This window comes from Oreochromis aureus, linkage group 15 (genome assembly GCF_013358895.1).
Source record: "Oreochromis aureus strain Israel breed Guangdong linkage group 15, ZZ_aureus, whole genome shotgun sequence".
NCBI classification, from domain to species: domain Eukaryota; kingdom Metazoa; phylum Chordata; class Actinopteri; order Cichliformes; family Cichlidae; genus Oreochromis; species Oreochromis aureus.
The window spans coordinates 24,444,624-24,468,837 of NC_052956.1; the positions used below are offsets into that span (position 1 = coordinate 24,444,624).

The window sequence follows — 24,214 nt, forward strand, 5'->3', positions numbered from 1 at the left end:
CAGAAGCTTGGGTTTCAGCGGGACTTCTCAGCCGGGCAGAACCCGTTGACCCTGTCACTGAATCGTTGGTATGATACCATGTGGCCCGCCCGATCTGTGGTGTATTTGTTTATAGGAGTAGACGTCTCAGGGAAGGATCCATACGGTTTGGTTAAAATTAATTTTAGAGATTCTGCACCCGATGGGGCTGAAATAATTGTATCAACACCTCCCCCACCATTGTCACTTTCAGAATCGGGCCCACAAATAATTGAGGTAGATTATACAAGACTCAAACCTAAACAGCTCATTTCAATGGCCACTGGCTATCGTGAAAGCAATCTTTGGCCAGACTGGCTCATCCAAAATGCTAGAGAACAAAATGTTTCAGATTGTGTGGCATGCGCAGCTGCCCGCCAACATCTTTTCACAGAACCAGCTCCTCTATATCCCGAAGACCAGTGGGGATTTGAGTGCATGCTAAGACTCACCAGAGAAGGGGTTTCTGAAGGTAATTGTACTACGTTGGCTAGTTTGTTTCCACCAATAGGTAATGACACTGTACTTGGTCCTTTCACATTGGGAAGAGCCAACTACACATGTTTTAACTTTACTGTGTTTTTCCCTGACAGACATGAGCATGAGGCCGGGGAGATTAACGCCGATTGGTGCACTGTGACGTACCTGGCCAGAGGAAAGCTATCAAGAGACACCGGCACTGAAATAGGCCTGTGGGCACGTGCTGGTTCGTATTATTATTGTGGTGGGTACAGATTGTATGTTAGACTTCCTAGTGGGACTTCTGGTCTCTGTGCTATGGTACGTTTAGGTGCACTTTTGGGAAATGGGGAGTCACAGTATGAAAACATTATGGTGAAAGATTTAGTGTAGTTTTATCTGCCTTAGGGCAGATAAAAAGGGGGATTTGTAGGAATGTTTAGCTTATTTTAGAGTTTAGAAATGTGTTAGATAGAATGTAGAATTATTGTAGAGACACTGACACTGCCCTGGATATAAATAAAGGCCTGACTGTGTCATGAACTTAGGAGTAGATCTTAGGAGACACCCCCCCCCCAGTTTGAACTGTGAAACTAAGACAGAAAGGAGTTAATGTTAAGTGGAAATTCCTCAGGGCATACCTAGGTGGGGGTCTCAACATATGTAACTTGATAACTGTGGTCTGGAAGGGAGATGGTTTTTTATGGCCCCTAGGAAGAGACACATACCCACAGTGTTTTAACTGATATACTCCCACACCTATATGCACACTCACTCACGTGCACTCACACATACACACGGGTACGCGCACACACAGGCACTCACGTGCTCGTGCACATAGACACAGACACAGAGTTTGCAGCACACCGTGGGGGTTTTATGATGGGGTCGCTTCTATAAAGCTGGGTGTAACTAACAAAGAGGTGAAGATTGTTGCAGAGGGACACCGGCCTCGTCTTCCCTTCTAGAAGTGCATGCTTAAATGAAGATGAATAAAGATAAATAAAGATTTTGTAAAAATGACTACTGGGTCCGGTGCATCTCTGGAGGCCCGAGGAATAAAAAAGAACCGGGGTAAAACTGATTTCCCAACACTCTCCCTTCTCCCTGTGACAGCTGTGACAGACTATAAATGGTTAAACAATGGATGTTTACTAATCAGATCTCATATTTATTATTTATTTCAGTGACACAGTTTACAACTGAGGTGATTGCTAACACTGTTGTGTATGTTTAATTCCTGTCTCATATTTTATTGGGTATAGGTTGGCTTCAGTCCTCTGTTTTGCATGCTTAAGGTTACCCTGTGTTAACCCCAAGCTGAGGTTGTTAAAAAGTGCCTGAATAACTTTCTACTTTTAACAGAAAAAGTTAAAGAAGGCTGCAGAGAACAGCTTAAACTCGAGGCATCACGACCCTTTACAAAAAGAACGATTCCACTTAAAAAAAGAAAGCAGAAAATCACATTATACACCGGCAGGCTCCAGCTCCCTCTGATAAAAATTATACATCTGTAATGAAAATTATGACTCTTGGTTTGAATCCAGCGGCTCAAAGAATGGCAGCTCAGTCTGAGTGAGGATAAGACAGGCACACATAATCACTCTGAAATGATTATTCCCACATTCCTGCAGCCGGGACTTTGAAATGACTGAACGCTGACTTTGCCCGCTGTACCTGTTTGCAAACCCGGGTCCCGAAATTTAAATTCTGCCTCACCATCACTCCAAAACTGAAACACGTGCTGCCCATGGTCTGTGTTCCTGCTCTGTTGTTCAGCTGAATGTCGTAAAAATCGTATTTTTAACAGTCAAATCAGTCGTGAAGGTCAGCTTTTACAAAACTGGAGCTGGTTTTAACTTTAACGGCCCTTCAATGACTTCTCAGCTGAACTGCGGTGACCCTTTTATGTTCAGTTTGTCCAAATCCACTCAGAAATCACAATTCAGCTCCTACACATCACGCAGTGGTCAATGCTCTGGCTATCAATGAAATTTGCCTTCCGTGAATCAACTCCACACCCTCTCAAATAATCTGCCAACCTAGAAATGCTATTTAACGCTCATCCTGTTTTCATTCGCTGAGTCTGACATGTCTTGTCCACTGTGAATGTTTCTTCCTGTTTTTTCAGTTGGTTGTTTTTATTTGCAGTCTTTTTTTGTATTAAAACCTATTATTAGCTTTAACCTAAGGTTTTATTTGATTTCATTCACTTATTTGTTTACTTCAGTTTTGCTTAACTTGTTTTTTCTTTAAACAACCCTAGCCCTAAAATGTTTGGGACGCTGTTTCTGTTCCTGAGTTCTGTTACTTCCTGTCTTATTTTGAAAGTCCCTCATCTCATGTGCTTTTTGAGTTCTGCATATAAGGTCCTAAATCTCCTTGATTCACAGCGTAATAAGTAATATGGTGGGACAGACTGAGACTGTCATTATATGCTGATGATGTGATTGTGTTTACTGTAAAATTATAGAAATAATAAATTTTGTGATTCCTGCTCTGTGTTCTTTGTAACACTTTATAGACCAAACTGTGGACTTGCTGATACACAGTCTGCATACATCGTCATTTACCTGCACACGGCTCCGTATCCGGGAACTATGCGGCACTCCCCTCCTTGGCAGTAGTTCGGCTGGAGGACACACAGGCTCTGGCAGGGCAGGCCGTCCACTGACACGAAGCCCAACTGACACTGACACTCCGCCTCCTTCGTCCAGGCGTTCACCACGCAGCGAGAAAACTCACCGCAGGCTTGGAACTTGCAGGGATCGGCCTGATCAGCTGCAAGGAGAGGAAGGCAGAAAAACGTGGACACATATTAGTATTCAGGAGGAGTTTCCTGCGCCTTCCTCTAACCACCCTCCTCTCTCCGGGAGGTGCTGAGGAGTGTTTGATTTTAATGAGATCCTCTCCTCCTGCTCTGCAATGAAATGTAAGGTTTAGCCCGAGGCGTGGACGACTTCCGAGACTAAACGTCAGATTCGCTCCGGGGAAATTAGCATGTGTGCAGGGTGTCACGGACGAGAAGTACGTCATGTTGTGAAGCCACAGCACGTGGTCAGTATCTGTAATCCAAACATACATCAGCAAGTATGTGTGTTTGAATCAGGGCTTCTGCTGGGGGTCTACAGCCTTCGTGTCCTGGAGAGTTCCTGTTTATTTATACTGTATATTTATCAGTGTATGCCAGCTGGAACAGAAACAGCTGCTTTTACATCATGACTTGGAATAAATAGCCATATTTAATTTGTGTATGTGAAATGTCCCTCTTACTACTTTTCTTAGACTGTGTAACTTGCAGATTTGAGGAATCTATCAAACATATCACTGCACAGTTTTTGGGAGATTGATTGTAACCCTCAAATCAACTACAAGAGAATTTAAGGTTTTATAAATCTGCATTTACCTATGTTTTTACAGTGTATGTAGTGCTTTATAGCCTCTTTTAGTTCAAAATCTAGTCTTGCTAGCCACTTTATTAGGTACCCCTTGCTGGGGAACACTCCTCAGAGATGTTGGTCCGTACTGATGTGATAAAAATCACACAGCTTCTGCAGCTTTGTTCACAACAAACACACACACGCGCGCCTCGAGACAGAAGATGTTGCAGCAGCACTTCTCCTCTCTGCAGCTCACTTCTCATCTTCATCACTATTATTCGGGCCCTATAATGTTCTCGACGATCCCACCGTGTGCCGTTGGATTTGACATATAGACCTAATTACTGAGTCTGTTTGAATGTTTGTGATCTCTGCTCCCTGCCTCAGACTCATCTGTGGAGAATATTACAGCACAAAGCTTTTAGAGTGTGAACTGCATACAGAGGAGTGCTGCTGATACAACAAATGTGAATTATTCTAAGATGCCTGTTTATATCTCATACATAAAAAGAAATCCTGACATCATAAAACACCACCGCACTGCAGCTAACAAAAGAAACGGCATGCTGGCGTTTTAATCTTTCATGTTAAGGAATCAAAACACCATCGCATGCAAAAAGGACTCTTAGATATGAACAACAGTAGAATCAGCACTGAACCAGAGCTTGCTTTAATCACTGCTAACATCGGCCAAAACAAACTGTCTTGCTGTGTTATATTGCTCTATTTTATAAACTGCTACGGACCCGTTGAGGCATGCACTCCACTCTACTCCTGAAGGTGCACTGTGGGAACTACACCCAGATGTAAGCGACAGATCCTTTAAGTCCTCTAAGCTGCGAGGTGGAGCCTCCATGGATTGGACTTGTTTGTCCAGAACATCCCACAGATGCTCGATTGGACTGAGATCTGAGAAATCTGGGAGCCAAGTCAACACCTCAAACCGTTCCTGAACTATTTCTGGTTTGTGGCAGGGTGCATTATCCTGATGAAAGACACAGCCATCAGGGAGTACTGTTTCCATGAAAGGGTGTACATGGTCTGCAACACCGCGAAGGTAGATGTCAAAGTGACGTCCATGTGGATGGCAGGACCAAAGGTTTCCCAGCAGAACATGGTGGATGGGGTCAGTGTGGGCACCCTGACTGCCTGCAGTGCCAGATGTTCTGTGTATTCTGACATCTTTCTATCAGAACCATTTTTTTTTGGCAATTTGAGCTAAAATAGCCACACGGGCCGGGCTTCGTTCCCCACATGCATCTGTGAGCCTCAGCCGCCCATGACCACTGTTTGTTCCTTGGACCACTTTGATAGATACTGACCCCTGCAGACCGGGAGCACCCAATGAGAGTTGCAGGTGTAGAGATGCTCTGAACAGCTTGGCCCTTGTCAAACTGTAATGGCAATCCTTACACTCGCTCATTTTACCTGCTTCTAACAAATCAACTTTGAGGACAAAATGTTGACTTGCTCCCGCCCGCTAACAGGTGAAGAGATAATCACTGTTATTCACCTCACCTGTCACTGCTCATAATTTTAGGCCCGGCTGGTGTAAATGAGCAGCAGACCGGAGTTCACATTCAGACTCTGATCAGAAAGCACTTCGGTTCAGGGCAGAGAAAGCTCAGCATACCTGCAAACCCAGTAGGGTTTCGCGTACCTGGTTCGATGTCCAGAGAGTGGGTGTCAATCTGGATGTGCAGCTTCTTGGCGGCAGCGGTGCAAAACTCCTCCAGGATGCAGTGGACCGCCTCGGTGATGTTGTACGGCACCGACTTGGCGAACTTCATCTTGCTGTTGACGACCACGCTGCCCTTCCTGAAGTTGAGGATCTCCAGTTTTTTGAAGCCCGTCAGGTTGGCCTGCAGGAACGGCAGCAGCTGCAGAAGAAGAAGAAGCAGAGAGTGACGCGGCCTGAGAGGCCATAGGGGAGTCTGACTGTTTGATATAATTTGATATTAACAACCAAGTGCTGAGTTTTATTCATCGAAATGACTGATCTGTTGTACAAGAGAAGCTGCACACACACACACACACACAAAGGGAAAATTACACATTTTCTCTGAGCTCTTTGGAGAATCTTCACAAAACAAAACTGAAGGAAAAACAAAAGAAAATAGATGTAAATGTAGTTTGGGCCGATTAAACTGTCTCGTCATGAATTCTGTCTAAACTGAGTGAGTTCATAAATAACTTGATGCCTCTCTGCTCACATCTTTTATGCCCATGAAGCCAAAGCCTTGGCTGAATTGATGCACCCAGTCTGATTTTATCCAGAGTTGTGTGTGAATGTCTGGAATTTCTTTCTACAAATCAATACATTCATCTACGTTTCCTCCTCCTGCTCGAGCGATTCTTGCAATGCCTGAACTCACACTGAAGATTTATATTGTAATTCAGAAGCTGCAAAGACTACAGAACGCCTTTTAAATCACACAAACATCTCTCTGAGGAAGAAACCATCCCACTGTTTGAGTCAATCCGCTGTCAGCAGACACAGAAAAGAGAGATTAAAGTCATAATTTAAACTTTAATGTGATATGGATGAACTGTGTCTTTAAACCAGAAAGTAATCAGAGGATTTATCCAGGTTTTTTTGAGTTAAATCCCAGTTTTTGTACCCCAAATTGATTGGCTTATTCTTAATAGGATTACAGCCCTGTTCTTTTCTGCCTTCAGTTTAAGTCAGTGCTTCTTCAATCCCATTTATCTTCAGTTCACTTTAAAGTCGATCCTTTGGTGCAATTAATTATAGAAATGATGGATTATTTTTATATGTAACATGGTTTATTCAATAACTTTGCATTAGTATGAACATCTGTACTAGAAGCTGTTTCCTGTCGTGCATTTATTTGTAAAAGATCCTCAAAAAAAGCATCCACCTCATAAAAAGAGAAGAAGGGCTTTCACCGCATTTAGCCTGACGAGCTGCTTTCCATCTGTCATCAACCAGACAGCGATCGCTTCTATTATTTATAGTACTGCTAACAGCATCGGTGTTGAAGGGAGGCATATACTTGAAGCTGACTATTTTATTTGTTCACATCTCACCGTTTCTGGGAACCTTTAGAAATGCAGTGACCTAAGTGTCTTCTGTTTGGTGTTGATCGCGTTGCCTCAAAGAAAGGAACAGCCTGTTCTGTCTTCCCTGTGCTGACTTTCTGGAAATTCGTGAAATGTGAAGAAAACTGTGGAAGACGTCTGTTCCAGAAGTCTTGTGCTTTGTTCAGATGTAGCTTTGCAAACCTAAACTGTGCTGCCGTGATCTTTGCACACACAACAAACTCGTTCAGTCTGTTACCAACTGTACAGTCATGGACACAGTTAACCTTCACCATGCTAACTGAGACCCATAGAGTCTCAGATGGAGGGAAATGGCCTCATAAGCTTTCTGTGATTGATGGGCAGCAAGACTTACTTTTTTTAGATCATCGCTCATGACTTTCCTCCTTGGTTTGAATGTTTCAGACCTGCAAACTGCCAAAACGTCTGCTTTCATAGAGGCGCTCACACTTACTGATGATCAGTTAATCAGTTTGATTAGCAGTACAAAGCAGCTCCTTCAATCTAAATAAAAACAGTAAACAGGGACTAGAAAGAGAGAGCATACTTCATTGGCTCCCTGTTAAATCCAGAATTCAAAATCCTGCTCCTCACATACAAGGTCTTGAATAATCAGGCCCCATCTTATCTTAATGACCTTGTAGTACCATATCAGCTTATTACAGCACTTCACTGTCACACTGCAGGCTTACTTGTTGTTCCTAGAGTTTTTAAAAGTAGAATGGGAGGGAGAGCTTTCAGTTTTCAGGCCCCTCTTCTGTGGAACCAGCTTCCAGTTTGGATTCATTAGACAGACACTATCTCTACTTTTAAGATTAGCCTTCAAACTTTCCTTTTTGCTAAAGCATATAGTTAGGGCTGGATCAGATGACCCTGAATCCTCCCTTAGTTATGCTGCAATAGGTGTAGGCTGCTGGGGGATTCCCATGATGTATTGAGCGTTTCTTCTTCACTCGTGTTTATACACTTCTCTACATGTAATCATTACTTATTATTTATCTCTGGCTCTCTTCCACATGGTGTCTTTGTCCTGTCTTCCTCCCCTCACACAGTTGCGGCAGATAGCCGAAGATTCTTCCTGTTAAAAGGGAGTTTTTCCTTCCCACTGTCACCAGTGATTTGGTGTTATATAATCGAACTGAAGTGATTATCTATGCGATGAGTTTACAACGTTTACTTTAATCTCTATCAGTGATTTTAAGTATTTTTCCTCATTCATCAATTTAAACTTTTTTACTAATTTTTAAAATGTATTTTTATCATCATTATTATTATATCATGAATTTCAGTTTAAAACAAATATTTTTGAACCTTAAATTAAACCCATTAGAGAGAGACAGTGATATATCACTGGTAGAAAAAAAAACATGAGGTTTTACTCTTTAAAGTCGGGTTAAATCCCCTTAAGTCCAGTTTACCGAACATGCTTGTTTCTTCCTTCATTACACAAATATTTATGGTCCTTTTTGCATGTGTGTGTAAAATGTGTCCGGAAATGATAAGTACATTTATAAGTGCCGCTGGCAGGGAGTGCCACTGATGTGATTATGCTGTTTACAGAGGAGATGCAGTAAAGCAGCACACTTCGTTTCAGTCATCACTCCTCTTCATTTATCCCTCCTGTCATCGAGTGTTTTTTTAAGAGCATCCTCACCTTAAATGAGACACTGTGTCGACAAATTAGTATCTCTGAAAATGAAGTTCAACTCACACACACACACACACACACACACACATACACACACACACACACACACACGGTCTGCAGAGTCAAACTAAAAGAGAAAAAATAGAAACACTCAACAGTTTTGTTTCTCTAATTTGCATTGACCGGACATAATTACCTCTATTGATGCGGTTTAAACTGTTCAGCAGATGAAGAGTAAAATCTATTCAGAAAACGTGGGTCCCCAAAAGGATTTAAAGCGCTTTCTTTACCAGGCAGTATCTGTAGGCCTGAGTCTGTATTTCTATTCATGTGATAATTACTGCGTCTTGCAGGGCTTGAATTAATTTTTCACCGCCAGCAGCAGAGCGAGGACACAGAGGAGACGACTTAAAGGCTGCTGGTTCAATTCCTCGAGTTAAACACAAATAAAAAGCTTTTCTGTGTTTTTTAACTCATATATTACCCAGATGTCTCCATTTTCCTGCCTGCCCCTCTTTTAATTAGCCGATATTGCTGATAATGCAAACTCAGCATTTCTGCAGACTCACTGGTCTCCTGCCAAGTTTCCCAATTAAACAAAAAAGAACTTTAACTCCAGTCTATTCACCTTTGCCACTCTTTCAAACATTGTAAATGACCGTCACTGAAAGTCATTAAAAGCCTCAGCTTGCAGGCTGCTCTTCCTGTAAGGCTTTTAATGTGAAAAATCTGCAGGAAGTGCTTACTCATCTCTGAAAGGTATGTCTGTGACTGCTGAATATTTGAATAGTCACTCAAACTTAAGTGAAATATTTGCTCCTTTGGTTACGCTGAGCCGTTTATAGCTCTGGATTCTAATTGGCTGCTGCACAAACATCACTTGCTGCAGCTCCATATTAGTATGTAGATATCTCCAGGCTTGAACTCGATACTTTGATACGTCGGTACGTAAGGGTCACCAAAATGTGCATTTGCAGCAGGAATTAGTTTAGGGTAGAGTGTTAATCACTGATGGATCCAAACGAGAAAAATATGAAAGGTAAAGAAAGATGGGAGCGCCCTGCAGAGAGTTAAGGTTGATAAAACTGTCTGAATACTAAGAAATCCAGATAGAGCTCCCACTTCTTCAGACATTATTTGATCTGAAATCTCAGCTGAAGGACACTGACGGCAGGCGATAATCTGCAAATAAAACTGAAGTAAGGAGGAGGCACATTTCATCTCTAGATTAGTATTTCAGGCAGAGGACTCGCACCAGTATCATCCATTTACCATTATATTCCCCCGGCGTGTTCTTCCTGCCTCATTAATCCAGCAGAGTCATTGTTCAGAGAGAAATAAGGGCTGTATTGTACCTGCCTGAGCTTGAAATTATTCTCTCGCTTCATCCAAAACATCAAAACATATCCATTCACCGCGCAACAACCTGCAGCTCCGATGCTGAGGGCTCCAGGAGAACTCGAAATGAAAACGGAGCTTGTGTTATTAATTGTGTCTGGCTTTCTGTTTTACCCATCAAGTCATAGAAGTATGAGGTATCGCACTCACCAGGCACTGTGTGGATACGCTCTAAATATCCCTATTAATATGAATATTTTAATCAAAGAAGGAAAAATAGCTCATTGGCATCAAAGCGGGATGAAACCAGCTCCAATTAGGTCTCAGTTTGGGGAATATGTTCTCCTCGCCTCTTATAATAATGTATGAAATGACATGAAAGGAGTCTCTGGTGCTGATGGAGCCACACATGATTATGATCCGAGTCTGTAGCTCCCTTCAGCTCTCAGGCTACAGCTTCATGCTGTGATACTATCTCCTGTTTATGGCTGCACCAAATATTCAAGAGTTTGAATTTTTCTGCATTCAGCAGGTGCTCAGTTTTCGATTTTAGAATTGGATAATTGCTTCTTCTTTTTTCAATGTGGTGATATAAACCAAATATATCTGCTCTGCCAAAGAGAAGAAAATATCTATGGACCCACATTTAACGAGGACAAAACCAGAGTAAATGGATATGTCAGGTAAAGCAGCTAAATCAGAATCTATCACACTCCAGAACATTAATGTCACATAAAACCTTGAAGTTTAGAGTCTGTGGCGTTTAACACTCTAAAATCACACATTAAAAAAACCTGCAGACATGACATGCAAATGAATGCATTAGTGCCAAAACCTGCAGTACCTCTAGTTTCCACATGAGGCTCCAAAAGTGAATCAGTCTCCATAGACTGATGGATAATATGTTAAAATATGTTAATATGTTAAAATGTCCAACTTTACAGCTGAGATAAAAACCTTCAGAGTCTAATACAAGAAACTGTTTTGGCCTCTATAGATGGTTTCCTCCTTCAGAAACACCGTAGTGGAGAAAACCTTTTATTCAACTCTCCTGTTTGAGCTACATCAAGGTTTAAAGTTATGCATTAATATTGGCGTGGCCACTTTCACAGTCAGGCTGGTGCAGACAGGGCTAGCTGCTGTCAGCTCTGCATCATCATAGCTAGTTCATCCAAGTTTACACAGCACATTGAACATGTTTTATCAGTCATTAACAACAACAAAGGCCCAAGGTTAGCAGTACCCTCAGGTTTACCCACAGTTTTATTAATTTTCCGTCCATTAGTATTTTTCAGCTGGTTATCCATGCCCCACCTGCAGTGGCTCATGTCCCACAGTTTGGGAAAAGCTCCAGTAAATAAAGCTTGAAATATATTTTTAGTTAAACAGCTGTAATACACTAACTGGTGATTGCTGATATATTCACATAGGTGTGACAAACAACATGTAATGACCCTTTAAACCAGACAAACCAGCAGAATAAAGAACGCTGAAGAAGGATGCAGGTTGTATTCCAACTCACCACATCTAAGAAGGTGTTCTCCAGGGACCTGTACTCAGGCGAAGTCTTGTTGAAGAGGTCCTCAGAGAAGTCCATGTTGGTGACGCGCAGGCTGAAGAACACCACCAGCTCCCGGCCGTGGCTGGCCGTGGTCATGGTGGGAGTGGTTAGGTATCTCAGTGGAGGTGTGGCCGTGGTGACGATGGTCCTGTGTTCCTCCTGCACAGACAGGAAGCCACTCCCCTCTTCACCCTTTTCCAGGAGCTCATTTGGTTCTGTGGCCACCACGCTGGTTTGATCCAGCTCCACAGCCAGGTCCTGCACAGCTTCTTCCACCATGTCTTCGGTAGCATCCGGCGGGGTGGTGGGGCTTCCGCCTTCTTTTTTTACGTAGCCTCCCAAGTCTTCATCGATAATGACGACAGCTGGCTCGCTTTGCTCTGACTCGACCTCCGACTCAGCGCTATCACCCTCAGGAGACTCAGTAACAATGGGGACTTCAGATTCCTCTGCTACCTCAAAGAGTCCAGAGTCAATTGCCGGGATGGGTAAAAACACTTCAGAAACATCGACAGAAGTTGCTGGAGGTGTAGGCAATGAGTATGAAGCGGGTGGTGCTGTCACACTGATGTCTGTTTCTGGGGATAAATCACTTTTTTGTGTCTCCTCTGGCAACTCTTCAGTGGCTTCTGTGCCCTCTGATGTGCCTGTCGTGTCTGCAGCTGTCACTTCTTTGAAATTTCAGGCAAAAAGGATTAATTAAGTCATGAGTGCTCACAAAGGATTTCTACAAATTACTAAAATGTGCCTGCACAGTGAAGAATACATAATAAATTCATACAGCTAATGCAGAATCCTCACTTCTGCACTAAGATAAAATCTTACAGAAAAGATTCATCTGATGGCCTCTTTAATAATCAAAAAATAACCCACAACTTTTCATGCAGCACAGACACATTGCACAGTCTGCACTGAAATGTAGGGAGATCACATTTTGGTTTGCACACGGCTCTAAAATTAGATCATCAATCCATCAGAAAACATGTAATTATCTGTTGGTAATTTCATCTCACTTATAATTACTGTAATTCTACCATATTTTATACTCTTTACAGGATTTACAAAAGGAACACTAAAGTAATGTAACAAGTAGTGTAGTGTAGGGAAGCAAACTGCTTTCTCTGGCAAGTACTTATGTAATATACTGCATTACTTTTAAAGAAAGTAAAAAATTATGTGTAATAATAACCCCAACACTGCTCTTCACACCTGCTCACCTGTGATATCAGAGATTGTCTCCAAGTGTGAATCGCCTTTTGTCGTTTCTGTCATTGTGGCGGAATCGGTTTCATGCTCCACCTGAGCGTCTACACTCTCTACATCCTCCTCATTGTAAAAATGATCAATGATGGGATAGTCATGGTCAGGTTTGACTACATCTTCGCTGGAAGGCTGGACTGGTATGACGGGTAAATTATGCTCCTCTGCTGGGTGATGATAATCAGGTCTGACAGGATGCAGGAGGTTTTTATCTTCAATGACCTGAACAGCATCCTCTCCAAAAGGAAGGTTGTCCACACCATCCAAGGGGTGCAGGATTTTAATTGATTCAGCTGGTGGCTCAGTAGCATCTTTTTTAGGTTCTGGTTCTAACATCTCTACTATCCCCTCACCTGGATCCGATTCTAGGCCATGAAGATGCTCCCCTTCTGATTGTTGGACTTCCTCTATTACCTCTTCTTTAGATTCTGGCTCTGAGGCTTCTGGTAGCTTTTCCTCTGGTGGTAAACTGTCAGCTGTGCCTTTGACAAGTTGAGAAGCTTCTTTTGGTTTTGGGCTTTCAGCAACCTTCACTTGTTCCACGACTTCTTCAGATTGTGGTAATGGGACCTCAGTTACATCCAGTACTTCTAAATCTTTCCCAGGTCCTGGTTCGTTTGGTACCTTTTTCATCTCTACCACCGACTCAGTCAGTTCTGGTACTTCTTCTTGCTCCTTTTCTGATTCTGCAGTCCAAACTTCCACAGGTGCCATTTCTGTTACTTTGGGTACTTGGCTTTCCCTTGTCGGTGCAGTTTCTGGTTCTGCAGTTGTTTCTGCTGGAGGTTTAACTTGTTCTACCCGCAAAACCTCTTCCTCCTTTCTTTCGACATCTTTATCATCTCGTGCTGGAACCTCTTCTTCTGCTGGTTTCACATCAGCTAGCTCTTCCTCAATTACTTTTGCTTCAGGTTCAGAGGCCTCTGGCACTAGTTTTTCTGATCCTGCGGCATCAACCACCTCTCCTTTTGGTTCTGAAACATCTTCTACACCTGTGAGTTGTGACTCTTCCTCTGGTCCTTTAACATCCCCCACACTGGGCTCAGGCTGCAAAGTTGGAATTAAATTTTCATCTATTTTTTTAACCTCTTCTGTAATTTTTGCTTTTTTCTCTTCTGGTTGTAAAACACTGGTTTGTTCATGCAGTGCTTCTTCTGTCAGATCTTTGACGGTGCTATCTTCTGCTTCTGCCTTGGGCTCTGAAACTTCAAGGTCCTTCTCTTCAATACCTAGAGTAGTAATTACTTCTGTAATTACTTCATCTGGCTCTGAAACGGTACCTTCTTGAGATTCTACTACAAACTCTTCCCCTGGCTCTGAGTCTACAGGTACTTTTTGACCTGGCTCTGAGCCTTCAGGCACTTTTGTGTCTGGTTTTGCATTTTCAGCTACTTTGTGACCTGGCTCTGAGGTTTCAGCTACCTCTTTGACTGGCTCTGAAACTTCAGGCACTTCATTGTCTACTTCAGAAACTTCAGGTACTTCTTGACCTGGCTCCGAAGGCGCAGGTACTTCTTGACCTGGCTCCGAAGGCGCAGGTACTTTTTGACCTGGCTCCGAAGGGGCAGGTACTTCTTGACCTGGCTCTGAAGGCGCAGGTATTTCTTGACCTGGCTCTGAATGCGCAGGTACTTCTTGACCTGGCTCCGAAGGCCCTGGTACTTTTTGACCTGGCTCCAAAGGGGCAGGTACTTCTTGACCTGGCTCCGAAGGCCCTGGTACTTTTTGACCTGGCTCTGAAGGCGCAGGTATTTCTTGACCTGGTTCTGAATGCGCAGGTACTTCTTGACCTGGCTCAGAAGGCGCAGGTACTTTTTGACCTGGCTCCGAAGGGGCAGGTACTTCTTGACCTGGCTCTGAAGGTGCAGGTATTTCTTGACCCGGCTCAGAAGGCACAGGTACTTCTTGACCTGGCTCTGAAGGCGCAGGTATTTCTTGACCTGGCTCTGAAGGCGCAGATACTTCTTGACCTGGCTCAGAAGGCGCAGGTACTTCTTGATCTGGCTCCAAAGGCCCAGATACTTCTTGACCTGGCTCCGAAGGCGCAGATACTTCTTGACCTGGCTCTGAAGGCGCAGGTATTTCTTGACCTGGCTCCGAAGGCGCAGATAATTCTTGACCTGGCTCCGAAGGCGCAGGTATTTCTTGATCTGGCTCCAAAGGCCCAGATACTTCTTGATCTGGTTTTGAGGCCTCAGCTACTTTATGACCTGGCTCTGAGGCTACAGCTACCTCTTTTACTGGCTCGGAAACTTCAGGCACTTCATTATCCATGTCAAAAACCTCATATACTTCTTTTTCTAGCTTTGAAACTTCAGGCACTTCTCTGTCTGGTTTGAAAACCTCAGCTACTTCTTTGACTGGTTCTGAAACTTCAGATACTTCCTGGTCTGGCTCTAAAACTTCAGGCACTTCTTTTTCTAGTTCAGAAACCCCATGTACTTCTTTTTCAACTGATACTTCAGCTACTTTTTCATCAGGGTCTGAAACAGTTGCTCCTTCTTTTTCAGGTTCTTGAAGTTCATCTACCTTGGAAATTTCAGCTACTACTTCTTTTAGTTTAAACACATCAGCTGATTCTTCGACTGTCCCTGAAACTTCAGCTGATTCTTCGACTGTCTCTGAAACTTCAGATACTTCTTTGACTGTCTCTGAAACTTCAGCTGATTCTTTGACTGTCTCTGAAACTTCAGATACTTCTTTGACTGTCTCTGAAACTTCAGCTGATTCTTTGACTGTCTCTGAAACTTCAGATACTTCTTTGACTGTCTCTGAAACTTCAGCTGATTCTTTGACTGTCTCTGAAACTTCAGATACTTCTTTGACTGTCTTTGAAACTTCAGATACTTCTTTGACTGTCTCTGAAACTTCAGCTGATTCTTTGACTGTCCCTGAAACTTCCGATACTTCTTTGACTGTTTCTGAAACTTCAACAGTTGGCTGCAAAACCGTGAGCGATTCTTCATCAGGTTCAACTGCCAACCCTCTTTCTGGTTCGAGCAGGCCCTCTTTATTTTCCAACTCTGAAACATCCTTTGTTTCTGAAATATCACCAGCATCGTGGGTTTTAGAGACACCCAAATGTACCTCCTCTTTGTCCTCTGGAAGAGCATTTTCTTCTTCGTCTTCATGAAGTATCACTGTTGGCTTTGTGGGTGGCTGGGCTGTGATGGCGTAGAGTGTTGTGATGAAGAGTCTAACATCAGGCGCCTCTTTTGCAGCAGGAATTGTAGTGAATTTAATATTAGCGGTGGGGGTAATCTGAACAGTGTCCAATCTAGGACCTTCTCTGTCTTCACCAACAGGACTCAGGTCTCCCTCTGGTATCAGGTTAGGAGACAAACTGACGTAGGGAGCATCTGTCTCCAGCTCAAGAAGTGCAGGAGGGGTGGGAATGTAGTCTCGCACAAGTTCACCGGTTTCATCATGATGAATGGTTTCAATCTCATGTGTAATGATCAGCAATTCTTCTCCCTTCCCCTCTTTCTTTGATGGCCCGGGTTCACTCACATAAATCGACTCATCAGTAACGTCCTCCAAGCTCGGGAGATGATCGCTGCCCTCTGCCACCCCACCGGTCACCGCTGTCACTTCACCATCTGGGTCTGCTGTCGGGTCAAGCAGGATCACCAGGGCATTTTCCTTCTCCATGGGGGTGAGGGAAACTGCCGGCCAGGGTTTGTCAACCTCTGGCTCCACAGTGGAAATTTCCAACTCGTTGTGTGAATCAGGCTCGCTGGACTGTGGAGGACATGTTGGCAAAAATGAAAAAAAACCCCAACTATTAGAAGACTTTAATTTACAATATTTAAGTCTTAAGGATTTTATTTAAATATGTTACCAATCACACTGAAAGCTGTACAAGACAGCACAAACAAAGACTGTTCTAGTGTGACCTGCACAGTTCTGGGGATCAATTGTCTTCAATTTAATAGAACGTGATGGATAGAGAGCACTGCAGGCTCTATGGGGTTTCATCTGGGGTGGTCTCTCTTTAAAATAAGCCAACTACAGTTTCATTAACCATTAAAATGGTCTTACCTGATTCATTACTCCAACTGAAGCAGTGGCTCTCAATGCTGGTAGGAGGATCTTTTCTATGAAATCAGACAAAACCACTCAATTACTCATACTTTTCAACATTTTGTAGTGGAATTATACACCAAGGTATTTAAAAGACATTGTCAGTATATAGAGTATTAATATTAGTTAAGATTATTGTTCTTATTGCTTCTGACGCCATATCAAGACTTGACATTAAATCCATGAATCTATGCAGTCAAAGCACAAAAAAGGCAAACTGTTGGACAATAATGCATCACTAGTCGAGATGCTGATTACTTACATTACTCATGAACGATCCCGCCTTAAATGCTGTTTCACTTTAACTAGATAGAAATAGCTGATTGTCCAAATTAGGAGTTACGTAAAAGCGCGTTAATGTTTCCACTGGATGCTCCAGGTGTCACTGAGCCCAAAACTCTCAGTGGAACCACAACGTCACAGAGCTCCTGGGAGCCTGATTATGTAAGCTTTTCTATGTTTACGATTGGCCAGTACAATAAAACTGAATTAAAGTGAAGCTACTTTAATTCAGTTCCTCATTTTTAATTCAAATAAACGAGGCTTATTTAAAAGAAAGTGTCAGATGGGCTTAGAAGTTTTCGACTGTTTTCTCAGAATTCACTGGAGAAGTCTTCATGAAAGGTATTTTTTAGTTACAGACTGAATCCTTCTGTATTGAAATAATGTTCTAACATCGTTCTCATTGAAGACTGAACAACGCCGGTGTTCACAGGTTCTAAATAATCATTTGGGTGAAACAACTTTAGGTCCTGAAGAAGTTTTTTAGCTTTTGAAGGGCTTGGACCACAGAGGACGATCTGAGACAGCTGTGTCACAGCAGCTGGATGTTGCCCATGCTGTCAAAAAAATGCAAGCAGAGCTGTTCATGAATCTTTACACTCGACTTGTGTGGTGACCATATAAATGAGTGACCTCTGTGGAGAGATATTACCTGGTTCAAAGTTAATTGAATCCAGGTCGACTGGAAGGGACGCCTCCTCACGCAGAGCCTTGGTCACCATTTCCCTGAGTGCAGAGTTGGCTGAGGAAGACTTGGGCCTGTCAGTCGCATTCTCTGAAATCTCAGAGGTGATTTGAGGCGAACTGACCTCAAAGACCAGAGAGTAGTGCACCGAGATTCCTCCAGGCCTGAAAGAGGAAATATTATCCTTTTTATTTTTTAAAGATGGCAAAACAGACATGAATATGGGGAGCAGACGAGGGATGACATTCAGTTTCTTGGGTAGGTGGGGCAGAAACTCTACAGGGTGAGCTGTGTTAGTGTCAGGAGATACTGCCTCTGAATCTTCTCACTAACCGAGCTGATCAATAAGTGTCTGAACTCTGCAGATACAGGTCGACTGTTATGGGGATTTTGTGCTTCTCAGCTTTTGTTTCTTCAGTCCTGTGATATCATGTTTTAACATAATGCTGCAGATTTCATCGTGATCTCTGGTACCAAGTGTCCTTTGGCAGAAATATCCGCTGTCTTTAAAGCTGCTCACACCTAAAGTTTCACCTGACGTAAATCACCTGCACACAGTTGCTGGAGTGTGTCTGCAACAGCCAATGGGAGGCCAAGCAGGATTAATCTAGATTTTTTTGATTAATTTTAAAACGGACAGAGTAAATTTGTCCTTTCTTTCTGTAGGTGTTGTCGGGAGAATCCAGCCTGAGGTTGAATCTCAGCTGATCAAGTTTCTTAGCAAATTGGAAGTATTTTTGAGTAGCTGGGCAGCTCCATCAGCTCTGTATTTGCACAGATGCTGCACTTAATTACAACTATAAGGCTTCCAAATGCTGCGTTAAGAGGATGCACAGGTGGCAAAAATCTTAATTGCACTAAGTTTTAAATGCCTGGTCTGTTTATCTTTTCACTCTCATATTGGATTTAGGCAATAAAAACTACTCAGGTTTAGAATAATTCGGGTCACAGTAAACCTTCAGGTTGAAAAATGACAGAGTTTGATAGAGTTAAAAGGTTGCACTGAGAAACACTACTTTTAAAATGCCAGGCATGAATATCTGAAGCTACACTTCAAAAAAGAGAAGAGAAGAAGACCTGCATCAATATTCTGCATAGCTTTCATCATCAGCAGAGAATAAGCTGATTTGTTAGATGGGACTGATTAGAATACCGATGATGTGAATTTCTTTGTTTTGAGTGAACTGACGAAGTGAAAGCATTTCTTCATTAGGCCGCGAGCCGGTTCTCCATCCGGAGCCTGTCCCACGCCCCTTTATTCCTCAGACAGCTCCGCATTTGGCGAGGATCTGATTCTGGACGACGGTGTCCTGCTTTTTTCCTGATGGCTTCCACAGCTGCTGCTGTGTCTCCTTGCCTCCTGGAAGTAATTTTAAAGACTGGCAGGTCGTGCCTACGCTCACATCCTGCTGCTGAAAACACTGCACCTGTTACCAGTCATGTCATCACCTGCCATCTACTCCATCTGAGTCGAGCATTTTCTTTCTTCTTCTTTTGCTCTGAAATTGGTGTAGGCACGTGGCTGCAGCTTGCACGTTAAATGAAATGCAGCTTCTGCTTGCGAGGACGAGCAAAACACCTTCATTTGTTCCCTTTTGTTTTTTCATGTCATTTCAAAGATGCCAGAGGACTTTTTTCCTGGTTCTTTGCTCAATTTTTAACCTCTTTTTTCTGAAATGATGCTGACCTCACAGCTATTGGTCAAATGGCTTGTTAAGGTCAGTTTTGCTTTTACAGCACACTGCCTGTCCGATTCAGTTAAACCAGACGCCACGTTTGACGAAGACTATAAGAACACAACACCTGCATTTCAGTTCATGGAGGTAAATCTCCAGGTTGGTTTTACACCTACTCCCCTTATATCTCTGTTCGTTGTCTCCTCCACAGACTGTATATAAAAGAAAGGCGTAGTGATCTCTGGCCTAACACATCTTCCACCTTATTTGTCTTGTTGAATCCAATAATTACAATAATAAACTTCTTATATTCAAACAACCTAGTGACACAGACTCAGAGTCCAGGGTCCCCACAAACAATGACTGACCTGCATGCTTCCCCCTACCAACGCCAGTCACATGGTCCATTTGAGTACTTCACTAAAATAAACTTTACTAATACTTTGTTCGAGTATTTCTACTCTCTTTCTCTACTCCACTGTATTGTGGATGTAAACACTCTAATTTGTACTCCATTTATTTGTTTACTACAGATTTATAAACAAATGTACTCATGCATGGTGACATATCGCTCTAAAGCTCAATCACATGTATGATTCTACATAATCTGTACTTTTATTTTAGGTACTAAACATATTTTTATGATTTTTCCTTAAATAAGAGACTGAATACTCTTTTCACTCCTTTGTTTTGTAGAAAATTAGAGGTTATAATCTCGAGCGAAAGCGGTCAGTAAGTCGTAGTTTTGTCAAGTCTTCGTTACGTGTTGGTGTTTGATTTTATTTTTACTGACATGAGTCCAGCTCTTGCTGCTTATTAAGAAGTAAGAAAAAGGGTACAGACATGTGAAAATATTCTTGCTCATTGTCATAATTCAAACACTGAGAAAAGTCACTTTTTGCTTTGTTGCAGTCTGGCAGACAGACGAAGGAGGAGCTGCGAATCCTTCCCGAGATTAGAGGACAAGCTCCCGCTGAGGCCTCACCTCCGTGTTATTGGCCGTGACAGCCCCAGACGCCACAGGGGAAGGCAAATTAATCGGGGGAGCAGCCTGACAATTACAGTATCCACAGGTCTTCCTGTTTCCCTGCTCACCTGTCTTCTCCGACACTGTGACAAACTTCATGAAAAAGCATCTGCGCTCCTTGTGTTCACCTGTAACGCGATTGTGATTCACAGGAAGCCGTCCGCCTGTCTGAACAGTTATTTGGTCCCCGTGCAGATCTTTGCACTGAGCTGTGTGAACAGTTTGGGGGGAAATAATCCCCCCTCTGTGAGTCTGACTCGGACACAAATAAAAGCTGAGCCGCACATTGGCAGGAACCTGAACACAAACACACAACAGGAGGCGGATACTACAGGGGATGTTTCATCCTCTCTGTGCCATTTACCCGTCAGCGTCCTGGGTCTCGCTTGCATTGGGGAGAAGAAAAGAAGGCATTAGAGCTGGAAATGAAAGTGTAACAGAGAGAAAGACACCACCGGGATGACAAGAGCCACAAGAAACGAGCCATTCGAGTGTCACTTTAAATTCGGCATGAAATGATGCGCATTATGTTCGAGTCTGAAAAACCCTGTTTCTCTGGGGGAAACACTGTAGACAAAAGAACAACAATCAATGTTAAAGCTGGCAAAAAAACATGCTCAGAATAAAATACAGACTTTAACAATGAACAGCTTAAATAACCTGCTGCATCAGGACCGAGTGGCTCTGACTCCTGCAGTGATTTCTGTAGCAGCGTTTTACATCGAAGTTGGAAAAGTGGGAACATTCGCTGCATGTGAAAGCGTTTAATGAGACAGTCTTCAAGAATTCCTCTTCACAGTCACACATGCTTAGAGACACAACGGTGTCCCCTGGTTGGTGAACAGTTGGTGCAATTGACCTCAAACAGTACAGTGAAGCACTAAAATCCTCATAGTTGCTTTGGTTGCGAGCAGGTTGTCACAAAGATGCCGACCTGTCTGCAAACACTTGCAGACTCACCGAGCAGCAGTGAAACGTGCAGGATTACCAGTGGTGTCTACGGTGACATTCTCAGAGTTTTGGGGTTGAAGCTGAGGTACGCGGTGGTGAAGCTGGTCTAGAGGTGCACGTGAGGATGAAAGGTGGATATAAGATTTATAACCACAGACGTCTGCACAGGCGTGGGAACGCTGGCCCGCAATAACAAAGTCACAAACAGAGCAAAGTGCCGCGTGTTTCAGGCGTGTCCTGTCTGATCATCTGAGTCAGAAAATGAGCAAGTGTTGCTTTTATGTGCAGCCAGTTTGATGATGGGTTCATCCAGGTGAACTACGTTATCTGAGATAATTTCACTCTTTGGTTTTTAAGGAAGCTAAAACAGGCAGGATGCGCAGACATCTGTGTGTGAAGGAACAGCATTAACCGATTACTCTTACATCAGGTCGTATTGTGGTTAGAATAAAAGCCCCGTGCTGCTGCGAGGTGGCTGTACGGGAGGGGTCTTGAATAATTTTGCTTTGCTAAATGTTAGAAAAGCTCATAATCGTATTTGGCGCCTTGGTCAGGGGCTTTATGTGGACGTGAAAAGACCATATCAGGCATATATTTGCGATTGAGCCTTGGTGCGCTCGGTGAAACTGAATTCGACACGCTTAGATTAGAGAACCATGTAAAACAAAGCACTCTGTGACGAACGGTTGAATGTTTGCAGCTGGACGCTAAATTCATTCCTGTTTGACTGATTTCACCCTCAGATTTCTTCTGTGGGGAAAAACCAAGTTTTTTTTTTCTAAACGGTTAAAAATGAGTTTGTTTTTGAGGAAAAGCAATAATAATATTTTCTTCCCCGTCAGGTTTCGATGCTGGCCCGCTGTCACTGCTTATAAACAGGAAATGCATCCAGCAGAGATAAATAATCTTTCCATTCAGTCTTGTTAGTAGTGGCACGAAACATTCGCCTGCAGCGGTGTCTGAAACAATCCGGCTCACAACCGGCCTCTTATCTATTCACTGGCCGCCCACGCCGACTGATCTGCTCGTTTTAGATGTGATGAAATTATCGAGCCTCGCTGGAACACCTCATTGCCACCGCCGCCACACTGGAGAGATTTGATTAGTCAGATGTATGCTTCACGGTTCGAACTCACCTGATACCCAGCACATGGATGGATCTAAATCCAGGAAGTTTGTCAAAGACATGCTGCATCTGTAAAGGAAAGAAACAAACTTCTTTATACCGTCGTCACCCCTTCCCGCTCCAACGTAATCAGTTCTGGGCCACCAAACAAGAGCTGGCGAATAAGCTGCCAGTGTGTGAGCACGCAGAAACACCGCATGAATGGGAAACCCCCATTGATGTCTATCTTTGGGCGAGTTAAGCACCTGGACACTTATGACATAATCGTCTTTAAGAGCTCCATCAGGCAGCATCCCGCTGCACCTGGCGTGACTTTAAAGGACCCAGCTGCCTTTCTCTAGCGTCCGAAAAAGAGAAAATAACTTTGAAGGACTCGATTTCTCAGCATGGGACTTGACATGACTCGCAGCAAGGAGCTGGAAAAAAGGAAAACACTCGTAGGGAGAGCGGGTTGGGGGTAATCTTCTCCCTTTCTACGAACCCTGACCTCGCTGCCCTGTGGCGTAAGCTTCTTTACTATCAGCCTGGACCAGCAGCATCGGCACAGACGGGCCGACGGACGCTGATAGAGGAGGAGGAGGAGGAGGAGGAAGGGCAGGAGATCAGACTGTCACAAGCGAGCTGGTTCAGAAACTGAGAAATAAAGATTTAGTTCTTTGATTAAAAGTGCAGATTGAGGCTGATGCAGCAATGCAGAATTAACCAATCAGTTATTTAATTTATTTAATTGTTCCGTTCCAGCCGGTCCAAAAAGTGAGACCCAGGAAAAGTAAGGTCATTACATGAAGAACCAATCAGTGCCTCCCATCTGACCCCCTCAGAATCAGCTGATTTTTTACAGGAACTTCAGCCCACATGTTCCCTTCACTGGTGAGTTGTCATTATTTTTCCAGCGTTTCTGAGTGTTTGGCAGATATCCACATGAAAGTGTCAGTGTGGAAAAACACATTTAAAACACTTGTGAATAATATCCAGTAACCAGCTCTGTGCATCACTGTCATGGGATGTATCATAGTTCAAATAAACTGCACCAGTTTAACACAGAGGAACTGAAAAGAGCGCTGGTACCCTGGATGTTTGATGTTTTCTGATAATTTTCTGAGGAAAACTGCAGAAAAAGTGAACTTTCCACATGGTGGAGGACCCAAATGCAGACACGCGAAATGAAACTTTTAACAGAAAGTGAGCCGTTTATTGTGGCTGATAAGAAGTACACACCAAACGGCTAGGCAAAATCAATTTGACCCTAAACAAAAGCCTAAACTGAGAAAACTAGAAAGTAAACATAAAAAACACCTGAACACGGAAACCTGGGGAGAATACGTAAATACCTGGAAGCACGAAACCTTGGAAACATGGCATGAACATGACAAATGATCTGACAAAGAATGAATAACAACAGACTATATAAATATACACGAGGGTGACGAGGGTGACGAGGGGAACGAGACGTAAACCGGGAGCTTGAGATGAGAGACAGAGAGAGGGAGTGAGACATGACTGGCTGAGAGAAACATACATGGATACACATGACAGACAGGGGAGACATGGTACAGAGCACAGGGAGGACACATGTAAACAAGAAGGGTTGATGAGAAAACTGGACCAGACAAATGAAGCTAAACATACAGCAAATGCTAAGAAAAACTAACACATT

General features: G+C 43.2%; 1 protein-coding gene across 1 annotated transcript in view; it reads right to left on the reverse strand.

The window, feature by feature from the left end:
- Positions 1–3,010: 3,010 nt before the first annotated feature.
- LOC120433224 overlaps positions 3,011–24,214 on the reverse strand; it is a 36,055-nt gene continuing 14,851 nt past the window's right edge. Inside the window, exons 8-16 of the mRNA XM_039599125.1 lie at positions 22,568–22,626; positions 17,745–17,941; positions 16,769–16,824; positions 15,815–16,468; positions 14,218–14,907; positions 12,685–13,774; positions 11,429–12,138; positions 5,518–5,737; positions 3,011–3,258 (exon numbers count right to left, since the gene is read on the reverse strand). Coding sequence (XP_039455059.1) covers positions 3,047–3,258; positions 5,518–5,737; positions 11,429–12,138; positions 12,685–13,774; positions 14,218–14,907; positions 15,815–16,468; positions 16,769–16,824; positions 17,745–17,941; positions 22,568–22,626 — 3,888 coding nt within the window. The 3' untranslated portion in view covers positions 3,011–3,046. The remainder of the gene's footprint in view (positions 3,259–5,517; positions 5,738–11,428; positions 12,139–12,684; positions 13,775–14,217; positions 14,908–15,814; positions 16,469–16,768; positions 16,825–17,744; positions 17,942–22,567; positions 22,627–24,214) is intronic.